The sequence below is a fragment of the Lepidothrix coronata genome, unplaced genomic scaffold (genome assembly GCF_001604755.1).
Source record: "Lepidothrix coronata isolate B3197 unplaced genomic scaffold, Lepidothrix_coronata-1.0 Scaffold5, whole genome shotgun sequence".
NCBI classification, from domain to species: Eukaryota; Metazoa; Chordata; class Aves; order Passeriformes; family Pipridae; genus Lepidothrix; species Lepidothrix coronata.
In genome coordinates, this window is record NW_016690185.1 from 8702910 (window position 1) to 8724190 (window position 21281).

Genomic DNA, 21281 nt, shown 5'->3' on the forward strand with positions numbered 1-21281 from the left:
CTCACTCTTATACTCTGCAACAGGAAAGCACTCTAAAATCCAAGAGCTGTTTGAACAGATACTTTAAAAATGTTATTAATTCCATTTCTAAAATCTGATACAGTATTTAAAATGACAAATAACATAAAAATTTAAAGAGGCAGCGAAGTAGCTAAGTTATAAATTAATTTTCCTTACTATAGCTGGTTTATGTCAGCTAAATTGATCTAGGCCCTGCAGTTCAATTGGCTGAGATTTAAGTCTTTGTATGCTAAACCTAAAAAGTGAGTATGTTGAGGGAGAAGGAGGGGAAGAAAAGGGGAACTTGCTATCCAAACCTTTCTTCTACCATTAATGCCACTTAGGACAGTAGTCCCACAGCAGTGGCACTACTTAATTTTCTGTATCAAGTATTTGTATCACAAATGGATCCAGCTTTGAGTAAGGAAATACCCCTGTCCCCTCCCATATGACCTAAATTGGGAATGCAAGACTTGATTGTAGACAAGACCCTAATAAAGCTTTGATCAAAGCTGTTATGACAAAGTGCAAAGGAAATAGGCAAAAATTGAAAAATTGCTAGTTAAATTCCTGTGTGTGGAACAGATAAGAGTTTCACAAGAGTAAGATGACTTGTTCTGTGTGGGGTTTGGGGATTTCCCCCCTCCCAAGTCCTGGCTTTCAACTGTTGTTTTAATGTTAGTTCTTTAACCTGGCACCTTCCATGGAGAAGCAATACTTAATTCTTGGAGTCTTATTTCTGCTTTATCAATCTCTAGGTTCATAATGAAGTTTTCTAGTTTACTTCTGTCAAGAGATACACATCATGTAAAAGGAGGACTTGAGTGTTTGGCTTTGCAAGTGCAAATGTGTTTTCAATGCAGTTTATAGATAAACTATCTTTTGTTTTAACTGCTGAAGAGTTTCTGAAACTTGTTGCTCTTGAACTAGCAGGAGTCCATACCAGCAGAGATGCTGTGATAGAGCTGATCTGCGTTATTTATACCAAGTAGTTCCTCACTTTTTGGATCAGATTTTAACCTTTAAGTCACAGATATCTTCATGGCAGTTTATCACTTCAACCTACCTTGAGCCTCAACTGCTGTGGATATGGTGATTTTGCCATGCTTTCCATCTTTCCTCTCAGCTGTTCATTCCTGCCAGCCTGCTTTCGCTCGTGTTGATGTTTTGGTGTCACACTGGGAACTGGATCAGAGATCAGCCCTAACGGGACACAACATTTGTTTGTTTTGTTGTTGCTTCATTTTCAGCTGCTACAAGAAAGAGGTTGGGTTAGTGATGAGGAGAAGGAAGCTGTTTGGGCCGGAGCCCATATTTATTTTCAAATAAAGTGACAGTAGCTGTAGCTAGAGACTGTAATTCATGTGATCAGTTAGTTGCTTAATTAATTTGCCCATCCTATTATATAGCTAGTGTTCCATCACCAGCAGAAAATCCCACTAAGCTTTTTGCACCTTGAGGTTCTCAGAATATTTTTCCTGTGCAGTCAGTTTTGCTGTCATCATGTCACATTAATCAGTGTTTTGTGTTGAAATTATTTATCAATTTTGAAAGGTCTTTTCCTGATAAGTGAGGAAACTGATAAATAAAATAGTTTGCAGTAAAAAGGCTAGCTAAGAAAATGAAAAATGTTAGCTTCAAAGGTCAGTGTTTCAGAAAGCTGAGAGCTAAGAGTTGTGTAAGGTTTTCTATTTCAAGGGAGACTGACCTCTAGTATAGACTGACCTCCAGGCATAGAGGTTTGTGTATATATTCATCCTCTCAATTCTAATCTATGGAAATGGAAACCATAAAATAAATGGAGAAATGTTTGTGTGAGGAAAAACATATTTGAAAAAACGCTGGGTTAATGTTTTGGGCTTTTGTAGGTATAGTTTCTCTGCTTTGCTGGACTATATTTTACTGGTTTAAATCATATGTAGATAGCACTTCTGTGCCCTTGTTACGATGGTTTCATGCACTAATACTGAAGCAAAAAGCAAATCATATATGACTTTCTTTCAGAACAGCAGAGAAAGAGTGGAATAAGAATATGAAAGACTGCAGTATTTCTGCAGTCTTTGTGTTTCTGTTTCTTAAGCATGTTGGTGTCACACTGCATCCAAGTTTGAATGGGTTTAGGAGTTTGTTTTGTGATCACTAGTTCCAAGAAAAATAAGGTTCGTTAAGTACTTACATCGTTTTCTTTGCCTGCTTAGTGTATGCTCAGCATTGAACCATGGAGAAGGGAAGTGGCCCATTCAAAATATAAAAACAATTTACTAGTTCAGTTTTGAGGAAGGTGCTGTCAGGATGGCAGGTGGAAGAGGAAACTGGTAATGAAACACAGTTCTCACTAGTTCAGTTAGTTAGGGCCATTTGTGGTAAAAAATGTTATTTCAAGTTCATACAGTTATAGCCTCATCTTGTATTTCAGTATTTTCTAATTAATGTGTTTGGAAACAGGTGATGTCAGTATGTGTGTAAGTTTAAATATATATCCTAGTGGCTGCTCTATTACTTTCACTTATGTAGCTGCTATAATAGAAAGATAGAACCTGCAATTAATTTGTGTCAGATTTTCACCAAAAACCAAACCAAAACTGAACCCATGAAACTTGTTTTAAATTGTCAATTTTTTTTAAGAAAGAAGATTTAACTTGCAGCTTTTCTACCTGTTGGTTTGTGTTTGTATTTTTTTAACATCTGTGTTCTGTGTCAAATGTCTGAATACTACAACTATTAAAAGTAAGTGATACTTGTAAGGGGTACAGGATATCAGAATTTAATATCACACTCTTATTGTATCTGCTTGATATGAAGGAAATGTATGTACTGTAATACTTAAATGCACATACAATATTTTTTTCTTTACAAAGATAATGACCAGTAGATGGTAACAGACTAAAATGTTATGTATTGTAATGAGAAGAAAGTCTCTCGATTTCTTGGTGCTGTTTCACTTTTGTGCACTTCAGCTGTATGCCCAGCAAAGGATCATGAATGGGAACATGCTATCTTAAGGGTAGTGAGAAAATTTTCTTGACCCTTAATTCCTATTCTTGCACTTGATGATCCACAGATGTGGATTGGCGTAAAGAGTTAAGCTGAAGTGATACACTGAGCAGCACATTGCATAGACCCTTATTAAAAGTATAATACGTGGTTAAACAGGTCAAGATGTGCTGGTTTAAAAGTGAACCAGTGGGAGAAATGAACCCAACTGTAGAGAGATTATAAATTGGAGTTACAATTTACTAAAAATAAATTACAACGGATGCAACGATACAGAGAAAAACTTGTTTTAACCTGCAAAAAACAGATGTATAGCCCAGCCCCCTGGGACAAGAACAGAACAGTGTTCTTTGGCCCCTGTGCTGAGCACCACGTGACCCCCCTGGGTGCAGGGTAAAAGGAGAGGAAAACCTGTTGGTCCAGGTGATGATGGTAGTTCTGTTGAGGTAATTTTCACAGTCTTGTTGAGAGTGGCAGTCACAGTCCTGTTGGAGTTCTGGTCCTCCTCTGGATCCAACGAGTGATACCAGAAGTCTCAAAACCCCAAGATTATATATGCTCAGGTTCAGGTGGGAATGTCCTGTATCTCCCCCAGGGCAGGGAGTTTCACAATGGGTGATTTAAGTGAGTCCTGTGATATTTTTGGAGTCTTTGATGGTCTAGGTGTTGCAGCTGACTATTATGCCAGTCCAGTATGGTCCATTAGCAAAGATGACCCCTCAGGCTGGGTGTGAAGGTGCTAATGCCTCCCTGGGATGGGGGGAGTTATGACAGCTGAGTCCTTAGATGTGCCCTGGGCAGCTGCTGCAAATAATCCATTATCAACTGTCCATCAGAAATGACATAGAGGGTGTAGAATACACAGTTTTGGTTATACCCACATAGTAATAACCTGGTCCTGGCCACTGTAACTAGGACAACATCGCACAATACAAACCAAGCTATGACTGTTAGACACTGCTGCAGTGGAAAAAACAATATTGCTCTTTACTGGTGAAGTTAGACAGCCACTGAAAAATAGGTTAGCTAGGGTCATAGAAATGCTCAGGTTGAGCAATTGTGTCAATTAGGTTGCAATGTGAAACATTAAAGGCAAAAAACTAAATGCTCTCTCTGTGTGTAGAACTTGGGGAATAGCGTTAAAGGTAACACAGCTTCATTTCTAGGTCATGCATCAGAGATCAGATCAGCTTTGTATTATCATGTCGGTAGTGATAGATGTAGTGATTGCACATATAAATAATTTAGGCTACCCTCCAGCAAAGCATATAAGGGAGATCAGAGCACCTACTTTGGACTCTTAACTGTAGTCAAGGAGGCGCACCACCAGTTAGCATGTCTGAACAGAGGGCACAGCAACTGCTGGGAGTGACAACTTCAGAAATGCATTTTGGGGATTTCACATGTGACTACACTCTAGGATGCAGTTTCCTGAACAGCACCCCCACACCATGCATGGCCAGCACAGACATGTCCATGGTTTGGTGGTGAACCAAATGTGGACACAGATGTAACCTTTGTTTGGCTGGTGGAATCCCTGAATCCCATCCATCAGCTGGTACAAAGCCAGGGTAGTGCCAGACATAGACTGCAACTGGAGATGGTGGATAGGGCTCAGCAGTTGCTTGAGAGGTGTGATCTCCCATCTTTCAGGCTGAAACGTTTTTCAGCCAAACACAGCAGAATTGAACATGTTGCGAAAGCCTGGATGTGCCTGTGTCTAATATGGCTTCTAGTTCTTGCTTTCCTTAGTCACAATCCAGGTAGGAGGCCTGTCTTTCATCAGATAAGAATGTGCCTCTATTTATTACTTGGCAAACACAGCAACTGCCACAGCTTTTCAAACAGAAAATGAGCAGGCTCTGGAAGAAGCAATGACATGATGACGATGGTACCTGTTTGACACAACGATTTAAAACCAAGGGAGTGGAAAGAATAGATCCCTTCTCAATTTGAGTATAGCTTGTGGTTTTTGCCATTAGGTGTGGTCTGTAGCAAGCAGGCTGTTTGTCACGGCCTCAGCTTGCCTTTACACAATCAAGAGCAAAAGGAGGTGCCTGACTTCCAGTTGGTCATTCTGGCTCTTGGATGAGAACTTTGTTCATGGCTCCTGTTCCCAGGACCATTTCTAATATAGCTTCATAACCCATTCTGGGTTCTGTAGAGCCCCCTCAGAAGACCAGGTTCTCTCTGGTAATAGCCTTGGCAGTGAAGTTTATTACTAGAAGACGATAGATCTACTGCAATGAAAACTGTCTGCTAATTTTTAGGTGATCTCACAAATGTAGGAAGCAAATGAATAAACTTCCTGGATTTTTCCTCTTGTCAGTTGAGCCACACAATGTATTTGGGGAGCAGTTTCTATGGTTGAACCAAGCTACTTGTGTTTTGTTTGATTGAGGCCTTTCCTGACTTTAGCAATTGCTTCTGTATTTTCTCTCTTTTTAAAAAAAAATAGAACAAGCTAGCTTCCACAACTTCTTGTGTTTTTAAAACAGACCCTTCAAAAGATGCTGGACCTTTGCTGAGCAGCTACTCTCTTAATTGAAGAGCAGTGGTTTTAAAACAGGCTTTCTAATTGGATCAGCGTCCAGCTTGTAAACGTGTGGTGTTTTCTCATTTGTACAGATCCAGTGTCCATCTTGCCAATTTGTTTGGTGTTTCAAGTGCCACTCTCCCTGGCATGAAGGCGTTAACTGCAAAGAATACAAGAAGGGAGACAAGCTGTTACGTCACTGGGCCAACGAAATTGAACATGGGCAGAGGAATGCCCAGAAGTGTCCAAAATGCAAGGTGAGCTGCTCTCCCTTGGCTTGCAGGTATTGTTTATTAAATATTAAAAATAAATATTTTTAGCTTCCGCTCAGCATTGAAAATGAAATTCACACTTGCTGTGCAGGGTCTTTTCAATGACCCCTTAAGAAAAACAGGTCAGATGTTTTACTTGCTGGTTTATGCACTGATTCTGCAGAATATCTGCCTGTAAAAGCAACGTTATGGAAATAGTAAGAGGGGGCATTGATATATGCTTAGAATCACAGAATCATAGAATGGTTTGTGGTAATGAATGTGCTACGGAATAAATCATTCCTAAAATAAAGCTTTAAAGAAATGGGAAGCTGTAGAGAAATATGATGCCCTTTGTCATGTTTTCTGGAGGGTTTGAGTGAATTCAGTTTCACAAGGCAGGAAGTACTCTGTCAAGAGTTAGGGGAGAGTTTAAGGTTTGGCAAAATTCTGAGTTTTTTAGGATTAAATGTCAGTTCTGCACAAGTCACATCTCAAGGTGCGACTTCACAGGCCGCACCTCGAGTACTGTATCTGATTCTGGGCCCTTCACTTCAAGAAAGACATTGAGATGCTGGAGTGACTGCAGAGAAAGGCAGTGAAGTGGTGAAGGGTCCGGCAGGTAAATCCTGTGAGGAGTGGCTGAGGGAGCTGGGGTTGTTTAGCCTGGAGAAGGCTCAGGGGAGACCTTATCACTTTCTACAACTACCTGAAAGAAGGTTGTAGCAAAGTGGATGTTGGTGACTTCTCTAGTGCAACCAGCAAAAGGACAAGAGGACATAGCCTCAAACTGCTTGAGGGGAGGTTCAGGCTGGACATCAGGAGGAATTTCTTCACTGAAAGAGTTGTCAAACATTGCAATAAGCTGGCCAGGGAGGTGGTGGAGTCACCATTCCTGGAGGTGTTCAAGCAATAACTGGACATGGCATTTCATGCCATGGTTTAGTTGACAAGGTGATGGTCAAAGGTTAGACTTGATGATCTCTGAGGTCTTTTACAACCTAGATGATTCTGTGAAGTGTTTCTTATTAATTAGTTTAATTTTCAACACTGAAGTGCAGTAGTCGTACACCCTAAAAATATCATTAATCTATTCCAGGATAGGAAATACTTCCTACTACTCAAATGAGATTCAACAGCCCTGCATACCCCTGACCTGGTTGCCCTTAATGAAGGAGCTGTTACCTCGGTTCACTATTTTTTTTCATAACACCTATCTCCAGCTACCGAGGGAGTAGTAAGTCAAAACCTTAAGAGCGTCATGGTGGTGGGAGACTGTCCTTTTTTTTTTTCTTTTTTTGAAAGAGAGTACCTAGTCTGAAATTTTCTATTGCTCTAAATCTGCATAGACAGGAAGGACAAAGTAAGGAAACTGGAATGTTTGGTAGAAAATAAATATTGAAAGGGAGATTTACTTGTAAGTATACCAAGTAGTGTCACACTTTGAGCCTTACACTGTGCAAATAAGAAAATGTTCATCAGCTTAGTAAGTGTCTCATTTTGGTCTTTGGGAAAGAAATGCCTGTGATGCCATAGCTTGAAAGATTTTGAAACACTGAGCAAAATTGGAAAGCTCTAAAATCAGCAGCTAGTTGTTTACCCTCCCTCATGCACATGTGACATTTTAACAGAGTTTTTACAGCTTGCTCTTTGTTAAGAGTTGATAGGTTTGAGCCAGTTCTAAAAATGTTCAGTTTCTGGGAAGTCATAAAATAAAATCCTTTGTTCCTTTTGGAGTGGGACCTGTGTTTTGGTTTTAATTCTTTGACTTGTGTCCAGATTCAGATTTTGTGACAATGCAAATAATGTAATAAGTTGTCCAAAAAAAGAAGAAAGTGGACCAAGCAAAAAAGTATGAATGTGGAAAAACAAGGGGAAGAAGGCTGCTAGCTGGAAAGAGAAAGGAACTAAAACTGCTAACTGTAACATATTCAGCCTGAATAAGTAATAAATTTAAAATGCCATATTTAAATGTACAACTCTTTTCACCATCTTCAAAAAAAAAAAAAGGCTAGACACTTGAAACTTTTGTGGCTTGTCACTAATTGTGAAGCATAAAATTGCATGAGTTAGGCTGCTAATTTAAAAAATACTTTAGGTTTCTTTCCATAATCAAAGGAAAATAAAATGTCCTACATGGTGGGAGGCAGTATGGAAAGTTACGAAACTAGCACAGAAAAAAGGAACTCTGTCAAGTCCTTTCTGTTGATGTGTATTGTAAGTGAATATTGAAGAGGGAATTCAACTTTGTTATAAACTGTGTTGCTACCCTTACTCTTGATACTTTTTTCTTCAGAGATGAAAAATATTCTTCCTGTCTGCAATCTCCAAAATGTTTCTATCAACACAGTTTATTTTTAAGTCAAATCTATAACTAGCAAGTAATCAAAGGACCAGTTAGCCAATGGTTAGTGGTACTGTTGTTCTTTTCTTTCTTTTTTTTCAGCGGTTATTGAGTAATTAAAAAAATACATCTTCAGCAGCACTCTTCATCAAGTCTTTGGTAGATATCTGGGCACGTGGGGATAAGCATTCCAACAGTTAACAGTTTGGAGTCAAGGGGATTAGACCTAACACTTCTCTGCCTTTCTTTCTCCAGCCATCCCCCTAAAACCTCTATATAAAATAACATTGAATCAAATTATAATCATATTTCCAAATAAAATAAGGAGAAAGACAGAGAAAATAGAGTTGATAACACACCATTTAATTTATTCTTGCTCTAGGTCCACATAGTCAATGTTTCAGGTGACAGCATATTTTATTTTTAACCTCTTTCATGTGTTGGTTAAAAATTTGCAGCAGCCAAAGTTTACAGATTGAGAAAAAGTCAAGATGAAATTTTGTCTGAAGATATTAGTATTCAGTCTTTACGCTAAAACTGAAACTAAGAAAAATTAGAGATAGAAATTTTAATAGAAGTAGAATTTCTTTGCTTAGGTAATTTGTAAAATTACTGGTAACTTCCAAAGTTACTGATTACAGTGTAAACTGTGACCATATTTTACAGATACCTTCTGGAGATAATTATTTATACACACCACATAGATGCACACACACACACAGTCTCTCTCTTTAAGTACCTGTACCACAGAGAAGTCAAATGCACTATTATTATCTTGTCTGGGCATGCAGGTGAGAAAAAGGAAACGCATTTATGGGGGCGTGTATGTATTGGCAGATCCTCAGGCACGTATTCACAAGTTTTTCAGTGGTTTTGGTAAGTGCTTTGAAAGAACATAATCCTTTGTAATCTGAATATAGTGGGGACTGTTGAATAAGCTTAAACTTGATTGCTTTTTGCTGTAGCTGGATACAGCTTCAGTGAATCTAGTAGGAATAACTTATATTTACCTAGTCTCTCTAAAGTGTGTTTACATAAGATAATAATGTTACACACTGTCCAACTATGTAATTGTAGATCCATGTTTTGATTGTATATTAGTATGGAAATACACTACTTTTTTTTAACTGTATCTTAAATTAGTTTTTATATATTTTTTTTGTTTTTAATAGAGCCTTTTCCAAATTTACTATAAGCTATTTTAAGGAAGTCAGCATAGACAATTTTTCTCAACAAGACTTGTCCAAAAAGTGCTGGTCCTGTTCTAGAGAGAGCTGGCTAATGCATGCAAACTTGCTACATGTTTTTAGATGCCATTTGACTAAATCTATAACATTACTTGTCTTTCCCTACTACTGTTTTAGGGGTTTATTTTTTACAGTTTCTAGCTAGGTGTTTGCAGGAAAATGCCTTTGTTTCCGCAAGTGTCTTTACAGTACAGCAAACCAAGGAAGTACTTCGTGTTGGTGTTATCTTACCACAGATTTCAAAAACAGCACTGTCTGAGGAAAGACCACACAGCAGCTCAAGTTTAGAAAGCTTTGAGCAGCAACAGAAGTTTAAGTAAACAAGGATGTCAATGCAAATAAAGGAGTGTGTACTTCTTATCTGTGGCTTATCCGTTCTGATTACTATAAGTGTTATAACTCAGGGCATAGATTTTGAAGGTGCTCTGCAAATTAATTCTCATCCTCTGGAGGGAGGAGTGTCCTTATTTGTATACAAAGGGATAAAGCTGTGCAGATTCTCTTCAGGAGTGGAGGAGAAATGGCCGTTCTTACCCTCAGAACTTTTGGCAGTGATTTCCCTAAAAGATTTCTATGAGAGGACTTCTAACATTCAGAGGAGGTAAAGTGAAGGTCTGAAATAGCCACTGTGCTACTTTAGTTGTTTCCTTAAGACTGACCTAGGTGTGTTTGCCTTTGATGTGTAATTTTTACCCCTCTTGTTCTGGAAGCCATTTTTGGGTTTCTGAATAACTAAACCTTCCCCTGTAAGGTGAGGGTATGTCTTTGGTTTTGAATGGGTATTGGGTGTAGGATGAAGCCTGGTGCATTTACTGAATGTTTGGAGGCAGAAACTGTGCTTGCAGTCATCATGCTCTCACCTTGCCTCTTCTACCCTCATGGTGCTGCTGGGAACACAGCTGCAGCTAACTATAGCAAGCTGCATTCCTGGCCCCATACATTCTCCCGGCTGCCTTTTGCATACCGTGGTATTGCCAGTGGAGCAGGAACAGTCATTTGATATCTGATCCATCAGCTATCGCTTTCTCAATTTATAGATTTGTAATCCATCTCTGTCAGTGGATTATCTGGAGGGCAGGGAGGCATGTCCATGTGAACCAGAGCTGAAGTTGATCTGGTGAGATGTCATGTCTTAGGCTTGAAAGCAGCAGAGTTCATCTGGCATTGTCAGTCTGTGTGCATGTGACCAAGAGTCCAAGCCCTGCATCTGAGGTTTGGGGGGGTTTTTTTTACTTCATTTTTTTGATAAAGTCTCTCCTCACTGTAAAAAGGAAAGTTCTTTCAACAAAAAAAATATGGGCAAGTACAATCAGTTGTTCCAGATTTGCAGCTTTTGAAGATAGTTACATATGTGCAGATAAGTATTCACTAAAATTTTTTTCATGGTTTACTTTTTGAGGAAGCAACATAAAGTATATGTAATTGCAGTATGTGTCTGTAATAAAATAAATCCCATAAAAGAAGTATCAACTTCTTTTATGTTTAAAGAGGACAGTATGACTGGAGGACTTAGAGTAGAAACAAGTAGATTGTCAAATGATTCAGCAGTGGTGCCTAGCTAACTGGAACTGGTTTGCATCTAGGAAAGCACGAGTATGCAGTTGGCAGGCAGTTTCTAAGAGGTGTGAATATTTATGAAAGATATGAATGGTAGAACATATAAAGCTATTTCCAGCATCTTCTTGAAGTTCTTATTACCAAAAAAATTAATTTATTTTTGAAACATGAAGTAGTTTTGGTTTGCATCTAGGGTTTTTATAGGTTCCAGGCTCATACCATCCATCCTAACTGAAAGTCTGTAACTTAATTGGGTTGGTAAATTAGAGAAGAGAAAGGAGAATTAAATGGTTTTGATTCAAAAAGAAGATAAAACAACCAGTTAATTCTCATTAGTGGGATAAGATCTAGTTCCCTCATGTACATTTTTAAGATGGAATCAGCAGATGAGGAAAGTTACCTCTAAAATTGCAGAAGTCCATATAGTTGCTTTCTGAATATCAGTCCCCTGAAAAACTAATTGGAATTAAAATTTAAAGTTAATTTGTTAAAATACATTAAGTAACTAATAAAATTCCTTCATTTCAGTTCAAGTTAATCTTAGGAATTACATTAAACTGTGGCTCCATGAGCAAGGTCAACATTTTTTCACATGTAACCTGAAAAGTAAAAACAAACGTCAAACTGACAATATAATGTCCCTTCTAGAAGAAAATAGCATATAACTTGGTAAGTTATTCTTAAGTTGGTACAATATTGAGTAGACTTCTGTTTCTACTTTGTTTATTCAGTGCTTAAATGTGAAAGTTTTAAAATCAAGTGGCTTATAAAGCTCATCAGCAATGGTGTTTTTTCAGGTGCTTCTGGAAAACAGGGCAGCTGTGATACAGCAGGCTTTCTCAGGGTGGAGAGGGTTGCTTGGTCATAAGGGATGCTATTTGCATCCCTTCTCTGGGGCAAATGTAAGTCCACTAGAATCCTTTCTCACTAGAAAGTATTTTTATAGCCCAATTCTCTCTTATGTTTGAAAGCAGCATTTGAAAGTGTAGAAGTGCAAATTCTGAGATCACTGCTGTTGACAAAGAGATGTTGGCAGGTGTATCTGGAACTGCTGTTAACTACATCTACCACTGAATCTTTTATTGTGAATATTGCTGATGGAAAACATCACTTTGCTACATGTATAAAGTGCCAATTTCAGTAGATGTGTGGGTGAGTCAGGTGCGATCCCAGATGACCCCTGATCAGCACCAAAGAACAAACACATATGACCCTCTCAATAATGTTGGATACCTCAGGAACCATGAACCTCTCTTGAGGTACCTGAGCTATCAGTGTCTCTGATGCTTGCAGGGTCACAGTGGTGATGCCTTGTCTTTGCCTGTATCTCCCTGAAAAATAAATATATGTAGATATCTGTAGGAATTTTAGGAGGCATTCATTTATCCATTGCAAGTTTCAACAGATAAAATTCCAGTTGGATGTAACAGGAAAAAATATTCCCAGGGAGAATGGTGAAGCATGGGACAGGTTGCTGAAAGAGGCTATGACATACCCATACTTGGAAATTTTTAAAATTTAATGGGATGAGACTTGGAGCAATCTGATCTGACTTTGAAGTTAGTCCAGCTTGGAGCTAGGGGTTAAAATAGATGACCTCCAAGAGTCACTTTCAGCCTCAATTGTTAGGTAATTTTATCTGCCTTTCTGTGGACCACTGTGGAATGTGGTCTCAGGACGTGGGACAAGGGTTGTATGTGGGATGTGTGTAGCAATTCTGTGGGCTAGGAAGAGCGTGTGTTTACCACTCCATTAGCTGTGGTTTTTGTTGACAAAATTTAAAGTAGCATGTAATCGTATTTGATTTCATGGAATACTCAGGACCAGGATTACCCTCTCTCCAAAGACTCTTGGAACTGTTAACAAAAACCAGAGCTTTATTAGATCTATGCAAAGTAGGTAAATTTTATCAGTTTGCAGAAGAGTTCATGGAGATACAGGAATGGAACTACTTCTGCTGGCAATCAGCAGAAAGATGGATGTAGAACTTAGGCAGCCCTGCTTCATGCTCTACTGTGGGCATCATGACGCTTGGTGTAATTTTTAATATAGTTTGTGGAATCTTTCTGGGGAAAAAAAAACCCACAACAACAAACAATGCCACAACAACAAAAATACTTGTGAAACGATTCACTGTAACAGCAGTGTCTTTCTGGTGTATATTACAAAATGCCAAATGAATTTGTGATGGGAAAGGGATGGGGCCACAGGTGGTGTGAGAGGAAAACCCATCTGTGGAGAGATCAAACAGAGTTCGTAGCTACATTTACTGTGCCGCTTTTATTTTTAATAAAGTTCAGTGCTAATGTGTCTTCTTCAGAAATAAAAACAAATTTTCAGTAAGGACAAGGATCACTCATATTCTCATCTGATATGAAGAGTGTTTAAGCAAGGAAGGAGAATTATACAGAAAACGGAAATCTGGAAACAACTTATAACTCATATTTAATGCTCTGAAGCTTGCCTTTGAAAACCCTTATTGTCTTAAGCCAGCTGCAGTATTAATTAATGCAAATGCAGGCTTAAGCAAGGTGTTGCTTGCAGTGTCTTTTCATCTGGCAAATGGATTGTACTGGGTAGTGCCTGCTTTCCTGTGCTTAAGGAGGGGGGAAAATAACTTTTTTTTCCTTCTTCTCATACAGATCCACATCCAGAGAACCGAAGGGTGTGACCACATGACCTGTTCACAGTGTAACACTAATTTCTGTTACCGTTGTGGGGAGAGATACCGCCAGCTCCGCTTCTTCGGAGATCACACGTCAAACCTCAGTATCTTTGGATGCAAATACCGCTACCTCCCCGAGAGACCACATTTAAGGAGATTAGTGCGAGGCTCTGTTTGTGGTGAGTGGATAAAGGTTCCTTGTGGAGAGCTGCACAATGAAGCGATTGGGGGGATAAGGCGATATTTAAATTAAAACATGGTTTAAAGTATTGGATGGGCAACTTGCTTTTCAGTTACGTAAAGGGGGGTTATCAAATATATTTAAATATATCACATCTGTACTCCTTTTTCAGATAGACTTGTATGAGTAAGTATTTTGTCCTCTTCTAATAGCTTCTGTTTCCTAACCTTTTTTAGTAATACATAAGCAAACTGGAAAAATGCTGTCAATGTGCATGTGGCTGGCTGTGTTTAGTATTCTAAAAGCATATAGGAGAAATGGATAAGAGCAGGAATCTTTTTTTAACCTCTCCGTTAAGGATCTGTTTGAATAAAGCGCTGTTAGGATTTGAACCTGATCTGGGTTATTTTTTAACTGTTAGCTTCAGTTCAGATAATATCCAGCTTAAAAGAAAATAATATACATTTACTTTCTCTCAGAAATATGATCCCAAAATACAACCATACAAAATGGTTGTATTAATGTCAAAAACTGGGGACCTGATAAGGAAAATAGAACTTCTTGTACTTTGAATTAAGTCATAGAAATTGGAAATGACTTGGAATTCACCTAGGATTAGGAAATGCTTTGAGCTTATCAATTGGTGTTGTTGATTGCAGAGGTAAAGGTGAGAGTCGTACATGTGGAAATAGAAGTCAGCAGACCTGAGGTGAAAACATTACTCCTGAGCCCAACATATTCCAGTAAGAAAACTGGGTGATTTTTAGAGTAACACAAGAGTTGGCACACAAACATAGGCCTGGTAATAAAAATGCCGATCTTGCTGATCTGCAAAGTTGTGGAAGATTCACAAACCTGGAATGCTTGTTTAACAAGCAACAATAAGTCATTCAAACCCATTAATTTGACCTCAGGAACTTGCAAGGCTTTATAACAAATTTTATCAGAGAGGTGAATTAAAGATACACGAATAACAAGAAAGTGGATGAAAACTGAAAAATGATTGGAGGTGCCTGCTCTTGACACATTTTGTAGATATTAATACCAGTGGATGAGAAGATCTAGTCTAGATTAAAAACAATTCTGGCACTAAGGCACATGGGTAGAAACATTTCATGAATAAATTTAGACTTAAAACTCAAGAACTGTTTCAAAGCACTTAGTAAGATTTCAGAAGAGCATTTATTAATAGCCACAATGGCAAAAAATGTAAGCTGTTTTAAAATGGATCTTGTTACATTTGGTGTAATTAGTATCTGCTGTAGCAACGGACAGTTCTCAGAGACATAACCAAGTCAATGCTGCTCACGTACAGAATCATGGGGAGCCTTATTAGAATTATAGAATAGTTTGGTTTGGAACGGACTTTTAAAGGCCATCTAGTCCAGCCCACTTGCAATGCGCAGGGACATCTGCAACTAGATCAGGTTGCTCAGAGCCCTGTCCAACCTGGCTTTGAATGTTTACAGGGATGGGTCATCCACTACATCTCTGGACAACCTGAGCCAGTGGTTCACCACCCTCATTATAAAAAAACTTATATGCAATCTAAGTTGCCCACCTTCAGTCTGAAGCCATTACCCCTTGTGCTATTGCTACATGCACTTGTAAAAAATCCCTCTCCATCTTGCTTGTAGGCCCAAGATTAAACCTTCTCTGTGCAATGGAGATGCAAAGATAAAACAAGTGAGTTTTATCACAACATAGATCTCCAAAAAATAACATTATCATTCTGATAATATTTGCATTGGTTTACATTTAAGGTATCTAAATATGTAGTTGGAATGTTTTAATGTCACATAAGAAGTCCCAAATACAGATGCATGTACTGCATGTGCATAACTACTATTAAAATTAGTTTGTATTTACCTTGCTTGTTGTTTTAGGAAACAACAATACACGGCCTTTTCCTTTTAAAATAAAACAGCTGTTACTAGTAAGAAACAAAATTATTTTATTTGTCAACATCAACTTGAGGGCAATAGAGAAATGTGGAAGAGAATATATGAATTAAAGTTCAGTGGTGAAGGTGTGTATGTTCATATTTAAGAGATCACACTTAGAGAAGGTATAAAATATTTTTATTTTAATTTCCTGTTTGCAAGCATACTTGTGGTTTGCATTAATTAGTAAATAAGAAAGATTAGCAAAGCTCAAAGCCTCAGATGACATTTCTCATAGAGACATTCTGTTAAAAATGTCTCTCTAGGACTATGGCTGTCATATGGTGCAATTTCTCAAAAGAAATGGTCATCATTTGAATAGAGACAGAGCTAGCTGGACCTGCCAGCACATGTAGTTAATGACCCTCTTTTTTACAATAGCTTGTTAACACCCAAGTTGACAATAATTAAAAAAATTCTGCATTGATGCTCATGACTTAAATCCCTGTCATCTCTAGAACTCTAAATTTTAATATTGGTTCTATTACACTTTATGAATAACTACCAAAACACTCCAGAGCCCTAACAGAACTCACACATGAAAACAAAAAATTACCAGCTTTAAAAATTTGCATCAGATTTGAAATCTGGAATTGAGGTCACAGCTCTTCCTCCATTGGATTAGATTTTGGCTATGATTTGCATATATAAGCTAGTCTAGATTTTTGTATTTTTTTCCACAAAAGTGCACATGTGAGTTTTCACATGTGTTTTTTTTTAAGACAACATTATATTACTGTAAGATTGTACCTACTGACATTTTTCTTCGCAGAAGGTATAATCCCGAACTGTGATACAGTGTCAGTTCAGTTTGTAGATTCTGCCATTTTCAATGCTGCAAATCTGCTAGGATCATCTATCTTTGTAAAACTTCAACTGAATTGATCTGTACCTGTTAATTGGGCTTGTGTAAAGGTCTGCCTGGTAAGTCTGTCCCCAGCAGTGGTCAGTTAGAAATAAGATCTCGCTCCCTGTTTGTTTCCAGTAATCATTGTTTTAAACAAGACACTTAGTTAAGGTTTGTATCTGAACCTTTGATTAATAACTATCAGTAGATTTATCCTTCAGTAGTTTATACAGTTCTTAAGTTTTGGCTTCTAAAACATTTCTGGTAGAGGTTCTAGGATTTTACTGTGTGTTGTGTGGCAAAAGTCCTGTTGGTTTTTATTGATTCCTAATGATTTCATTGGTTACTTCTATTATCGTGAAATTGAGTAAATAATAATAGCTTGCTTACCTGCTCATCTCTCTTTTATGGACCCTCCATCAGATTCTACTTTGTCATGATACTTGATACTGTTTTTTGTTTGTTTGTGTTTTATGTTTTGTGCTGAACCGAAGCTTACTAGTCTTAATGACTTATGATCAAGCTGAAAACTCCAAAATGTTGAATTCCAATTAGGGATCATGTCTAGGCTCAGGGATGTCCTGGTTGCTAGAACTGTAAATGTAAATACATAAATACATTGTTAGGCAAGAAAGGAGCATTATCATCAGGAGATGCTAGAGTACAAACCTGGGTTTTGGTTCTGTTCTGAACGTCAGCAGAAGAAAGAAGAGATGGTAGCAGAGAGACAGTCCATTAAAGCAAAGTCTCAAATTCTAGTAACGTGTAGTAAGAAATAAAGGTTCGATTTCTTGTAGTAAAATGCCTCTACTAGCTAGCTAAGTAGTGGGAATTAAGGGAATCTTATCTTGGCTGTCAGTGGGAGACTGGTGAGGTGTTGCTAGATATGTGTTTTCTATGACTTCTTTATTACTATGGAGAAGAAATACTTAATGTGATTTTGTAGCTGTGTACGATAAAGGTTTTTTTGGCTTGTTTCTAAAATCTAGCTGGGTAGGTTGTGTAGAAAGAAAAGAATGCCTCATGGCAGGCTGGCATGCTGGCATGGTTTCTGTTGAGAAGCAAGGGTTTGTGCATACAATCACAAACTGTTCTGCAATAAAAATAAGGGAAAAGCATTTATGGCAGCATAAATTTAAACATACTTTTCTTCACAAACTAGTTGTTATGTAAATGTGATAGTAATCACAGGGAGTAGAAAACCTGAGAGCAGAAGTGATCTCTAAATTTGATGACATTTCTTCCCCTTCTTTAGCCAACATGTTTTTTAGAGAAACTTTGTCCTTTGACCAGTACAGTAAAGTGAAATTGGTTTTATCATTCAGTCCCAGCAGACTTAGAGATTTCATTCTCATAGTAATTATTTGGCTAAAGTATTGAAGGCAGAATGTTTCATTTTAACTGGAGTCAGTGATGAATTGTACAGAAAGGAAAAACATGTTCAGCTGTCTTAAATGTACTTAAGATGTCACTGGAGTACCACTTGAATTCAACTGGATGAATTATATTCAAATTTAACTGCTAGGTACTTCGTGGATCTGTTACAGGACACAACATGCAATGAAGCTATTAAAGCAAATTAATTTTTTTGCATGGTAAGCAGCATTTCAAATAGGAAAAGCAGCATGTTTTCAGATCTGACTGACTCCTGTCCCAAGCAGAGCACAAGGTTCACTTTATTTATGCACAGCTTTGAGCCCTGCAGAAGGAAGCATGCATTTCTGTAATCTAACCTTCATTAGCAACTTCGTCATTTAAGTCAGTCTGATTTGTAAGAAGTCATCTCTATACACTTGATAGGACTCTTTTAAAAACAAATGCTAAGTTTTATTAGAGCTTAAATCTACATAGATATGGCTACTTTGATTTGTAAGTAGACTTTTCTAGTGTCTCTGCTGCTTAAACAATAATGATATGTAGACTTAAAAGATAAAACATATTATTTCCCATATGCTAATGATTAAATTTGTTTTCTAAAACTAATTTATTAATATTTTACATGGCAAAGAATTCTTGAGGTATTTATGGATGCTTGTATATATTACCCTAAACCCCTCAACCAAACCCAAAGTTATGGAAGGGAAAAATATTCCCTCATGTTTCCTGAAACACTTCATCATTTTGCAGAAAAACATGATCCTCTGTATCACAAGTAAGGCAACCCCTCTGAGACACCTGTAAATACAGTTATTACATTACCACAAATATCTAAGTCTTCATGCAGAGTGACCCAGTAGAGAAATTATTTACCATTAATTTGAGTGTGATTGTGAAAAAAAGGTTCCCTTTTGAGGCTTGTTCTGTTTACAACCATTTCTTCTTAAGTTATCCCTAAAAACTAGCTTTGGACAATTCCAAACTGGGTCATAACCTGCCGCTGAGTTCATCACATGGGCTAATGACCCAAGATTTCATTCAGCTCCGAGACAGGTTTTACATTTGCTCTCTCCACTAGCAGTCTTGGAGCTAACAGACATAGGGCAGTGGGTCTTTGGGCAGTTCAGTGCCTGCAATAAACATCCTTAGTCTCAGCGTCATTTCTTGGTGTGTCATGATTCCATCACATTACATTCATCCTTCTGTCTGCACTTGAATAACTTAGGTAACAACTTCTATGTGTGTAGAACGCAGCGCAGTAGAGTCCCAAGAAGGTCTACCATTAGGATGCCTAGCAATTAGAGTAATACAAATAATATTTGCCAATTTTTAATTAATGTTATTAATTAAATATTATTATTAATGTTTATTTAATTAATGTTTAATTCTAGGAATTAATGTTTCCCACCCACAACACTACTATGAAATTTAAAAGCTATCAAAACAGCATGAAAAGGACCAGTTCATTTAACTGCTGTAAATATTTCCAAAATATCTAATTTTTCCTTCAGACTGCTCAAATTAGTGTCTCAGGTTATGGAGAGGTTTACATCATTATTGAATGAAGTAATCCATTTACCGAAATCTGATACGAGTGACTTGAGAGATGGAATGGCAGGGAAGAGAGAAGTCACAAACTCACTTTTTCTCCCATTCTAGAGGTGATCTTTCAAACACATGCCTAACTTAAAGACTTGCCAAATTTCAAGTCTCTGATCAGACTGCTGGTGTATCAATAAAAATGCCTTCCCTTCTGTGTTTTCAAACAGCTCAGACAAATGATATCTTAGATCCAGCTGCTCAGCCAACTGAGACAGGGAGATTCTTCCACTTGAAGTGTGCAACTCAAGAAAGATAACTTGGTTTCAAGTTCAGTTTCAGATTCACTGTTTCAGAAGGACCTCTGCTTTCACTCCATGATCATGAACTCATTAGAAGTAAATAATATGAGCATGCTTTATTTGTTCTTGGTCATATGCTCTAGCCAGTATGCTGCACAACATTGCTGCCTTATTTATGTAAGTGCCACAACATATATCCTTACAAATGTTGATCCAAAATAGACTTGGCTGTAGTTTGATTTAGACCTAAATCACAGCTGTACACAAGCACTTCACTGTAGCCTTTTAAAGCAAGAAGAAGCATATTTAGAGGGGGTGCTCTCATCACCTTGAGCTAACCTAAACTTTCCAAGATGCTAGTTTGCTTGGCATCTTTCCAGGGTGGTTGGTGTGCAGTTGGATTCCGGAGGAGCCAAATGATAGTAGCTTTATAGCTATCACATTCCTGTCAATGCTTAAGGGACTTCAGAATGGAAACAGAAGTAAATGCAAGCTGTTAATGGACAAAATGAGCTGTGCTCGAAGAGTTGTGGTGGGTGAAGAGTACAGAAAGAAATGTGTGCAGGGAGCTGGTTGAGTGGCAATAGATCCTACCTGGATTTGTAGGATGAAATTGCAAATAGGAATCCTATTTGTAAAGGTAAAGTATTTAAAAAATGAACCGGCTTTTGGAAGTCTGATATTGAAATGTTTATGCATGGTTGGAAAGGGAAAAATAAAAATACCTTCTTTGAATTGCTTAATGAATTTTACATTTCAGCTGGAAAACTACTCATTACACCCCTAATACTGGTTCTGGGACTGGCACTGGGAACCGTAGCTGTTGTAATAGGTAAGAGTTACATATGTGAATGAAGCTAATCCTGATTATGCAGTAACTTTTGCTGTATGACCTCTCTATATTTTCATCTCAAAGAGATGGACACAAAGTACACATTTCACAGATACTGTTTTGGTATCAAGCACGACTTTTTTTTTCTAAAAAGCTTGTCTCTAGGTTTTGTTTGTTTTTTTTTTTTCCTTACTTGCATTTTATGCTTATTAGCTTTATTTTTGCTCCTATATTTGGTTTTCTGACCCAAAGTCTTTAACTAGTGTAGTTAAACTACTACAAAGTCCTGAGTAATTTAAACATAATCCTAGGGGCTGGCTGACTTGGACCTGCCCTTTAATCACCCCATTGAATCACAGTTTTATGGTCTTGGCCATGTGCATGACAAGATTTTTGGGGCACTAGGCATAGTCCCAAGAGCTCACCAGCTTGAAGATGCAGCAGCAACAAAGCAGCAAATTGGGATGAGTCAATCTCAAAATATGATTCAGTGCCTGGGCTGCCAAATTGGATTCCATCACAAAAACTGGTACTGTGAACTCATTTGATATGGTATCAAAGCTCTGTTAATGTGGTTATATTAATGTGGAGGTAGTTATTTTAGCAAATCTGCTCTTTGCCTTTGGCTTCGCTGAGTTCTCCTGCAGAAAGGAAATTAGCCATGAC

General features: G+C 37.9%; 1 protein-coding gene across 1 annotated transcript in view; it reads left to right on the plus strand.

Annotated features, from left to right (window-relative positions):
* The window catches only part of RNF217 (ring finger protein 217), a 67380-nt gene that overhangs the window by 35131 nt on the left and 10968 nt on the right, over positions 1 to 21281 (plus strand). Inside the window, exons 3-5 of the mRNA XM_017829619.1 lie at positions 5623 to 5787; positions 13572 to 13824; positions 20541 to 20615. Coding sequence (XP_017685108.1) covers positions 5623 to 5787; positions 13572 to 13824; positions 20541 to 20615 — 493 coding nt within the window. The remainder of the gene's footprint in view (positions 1 to 5622; positions 5788 to 13571; positions 13825 to 20540; positions 20616 to 21281) is intronic.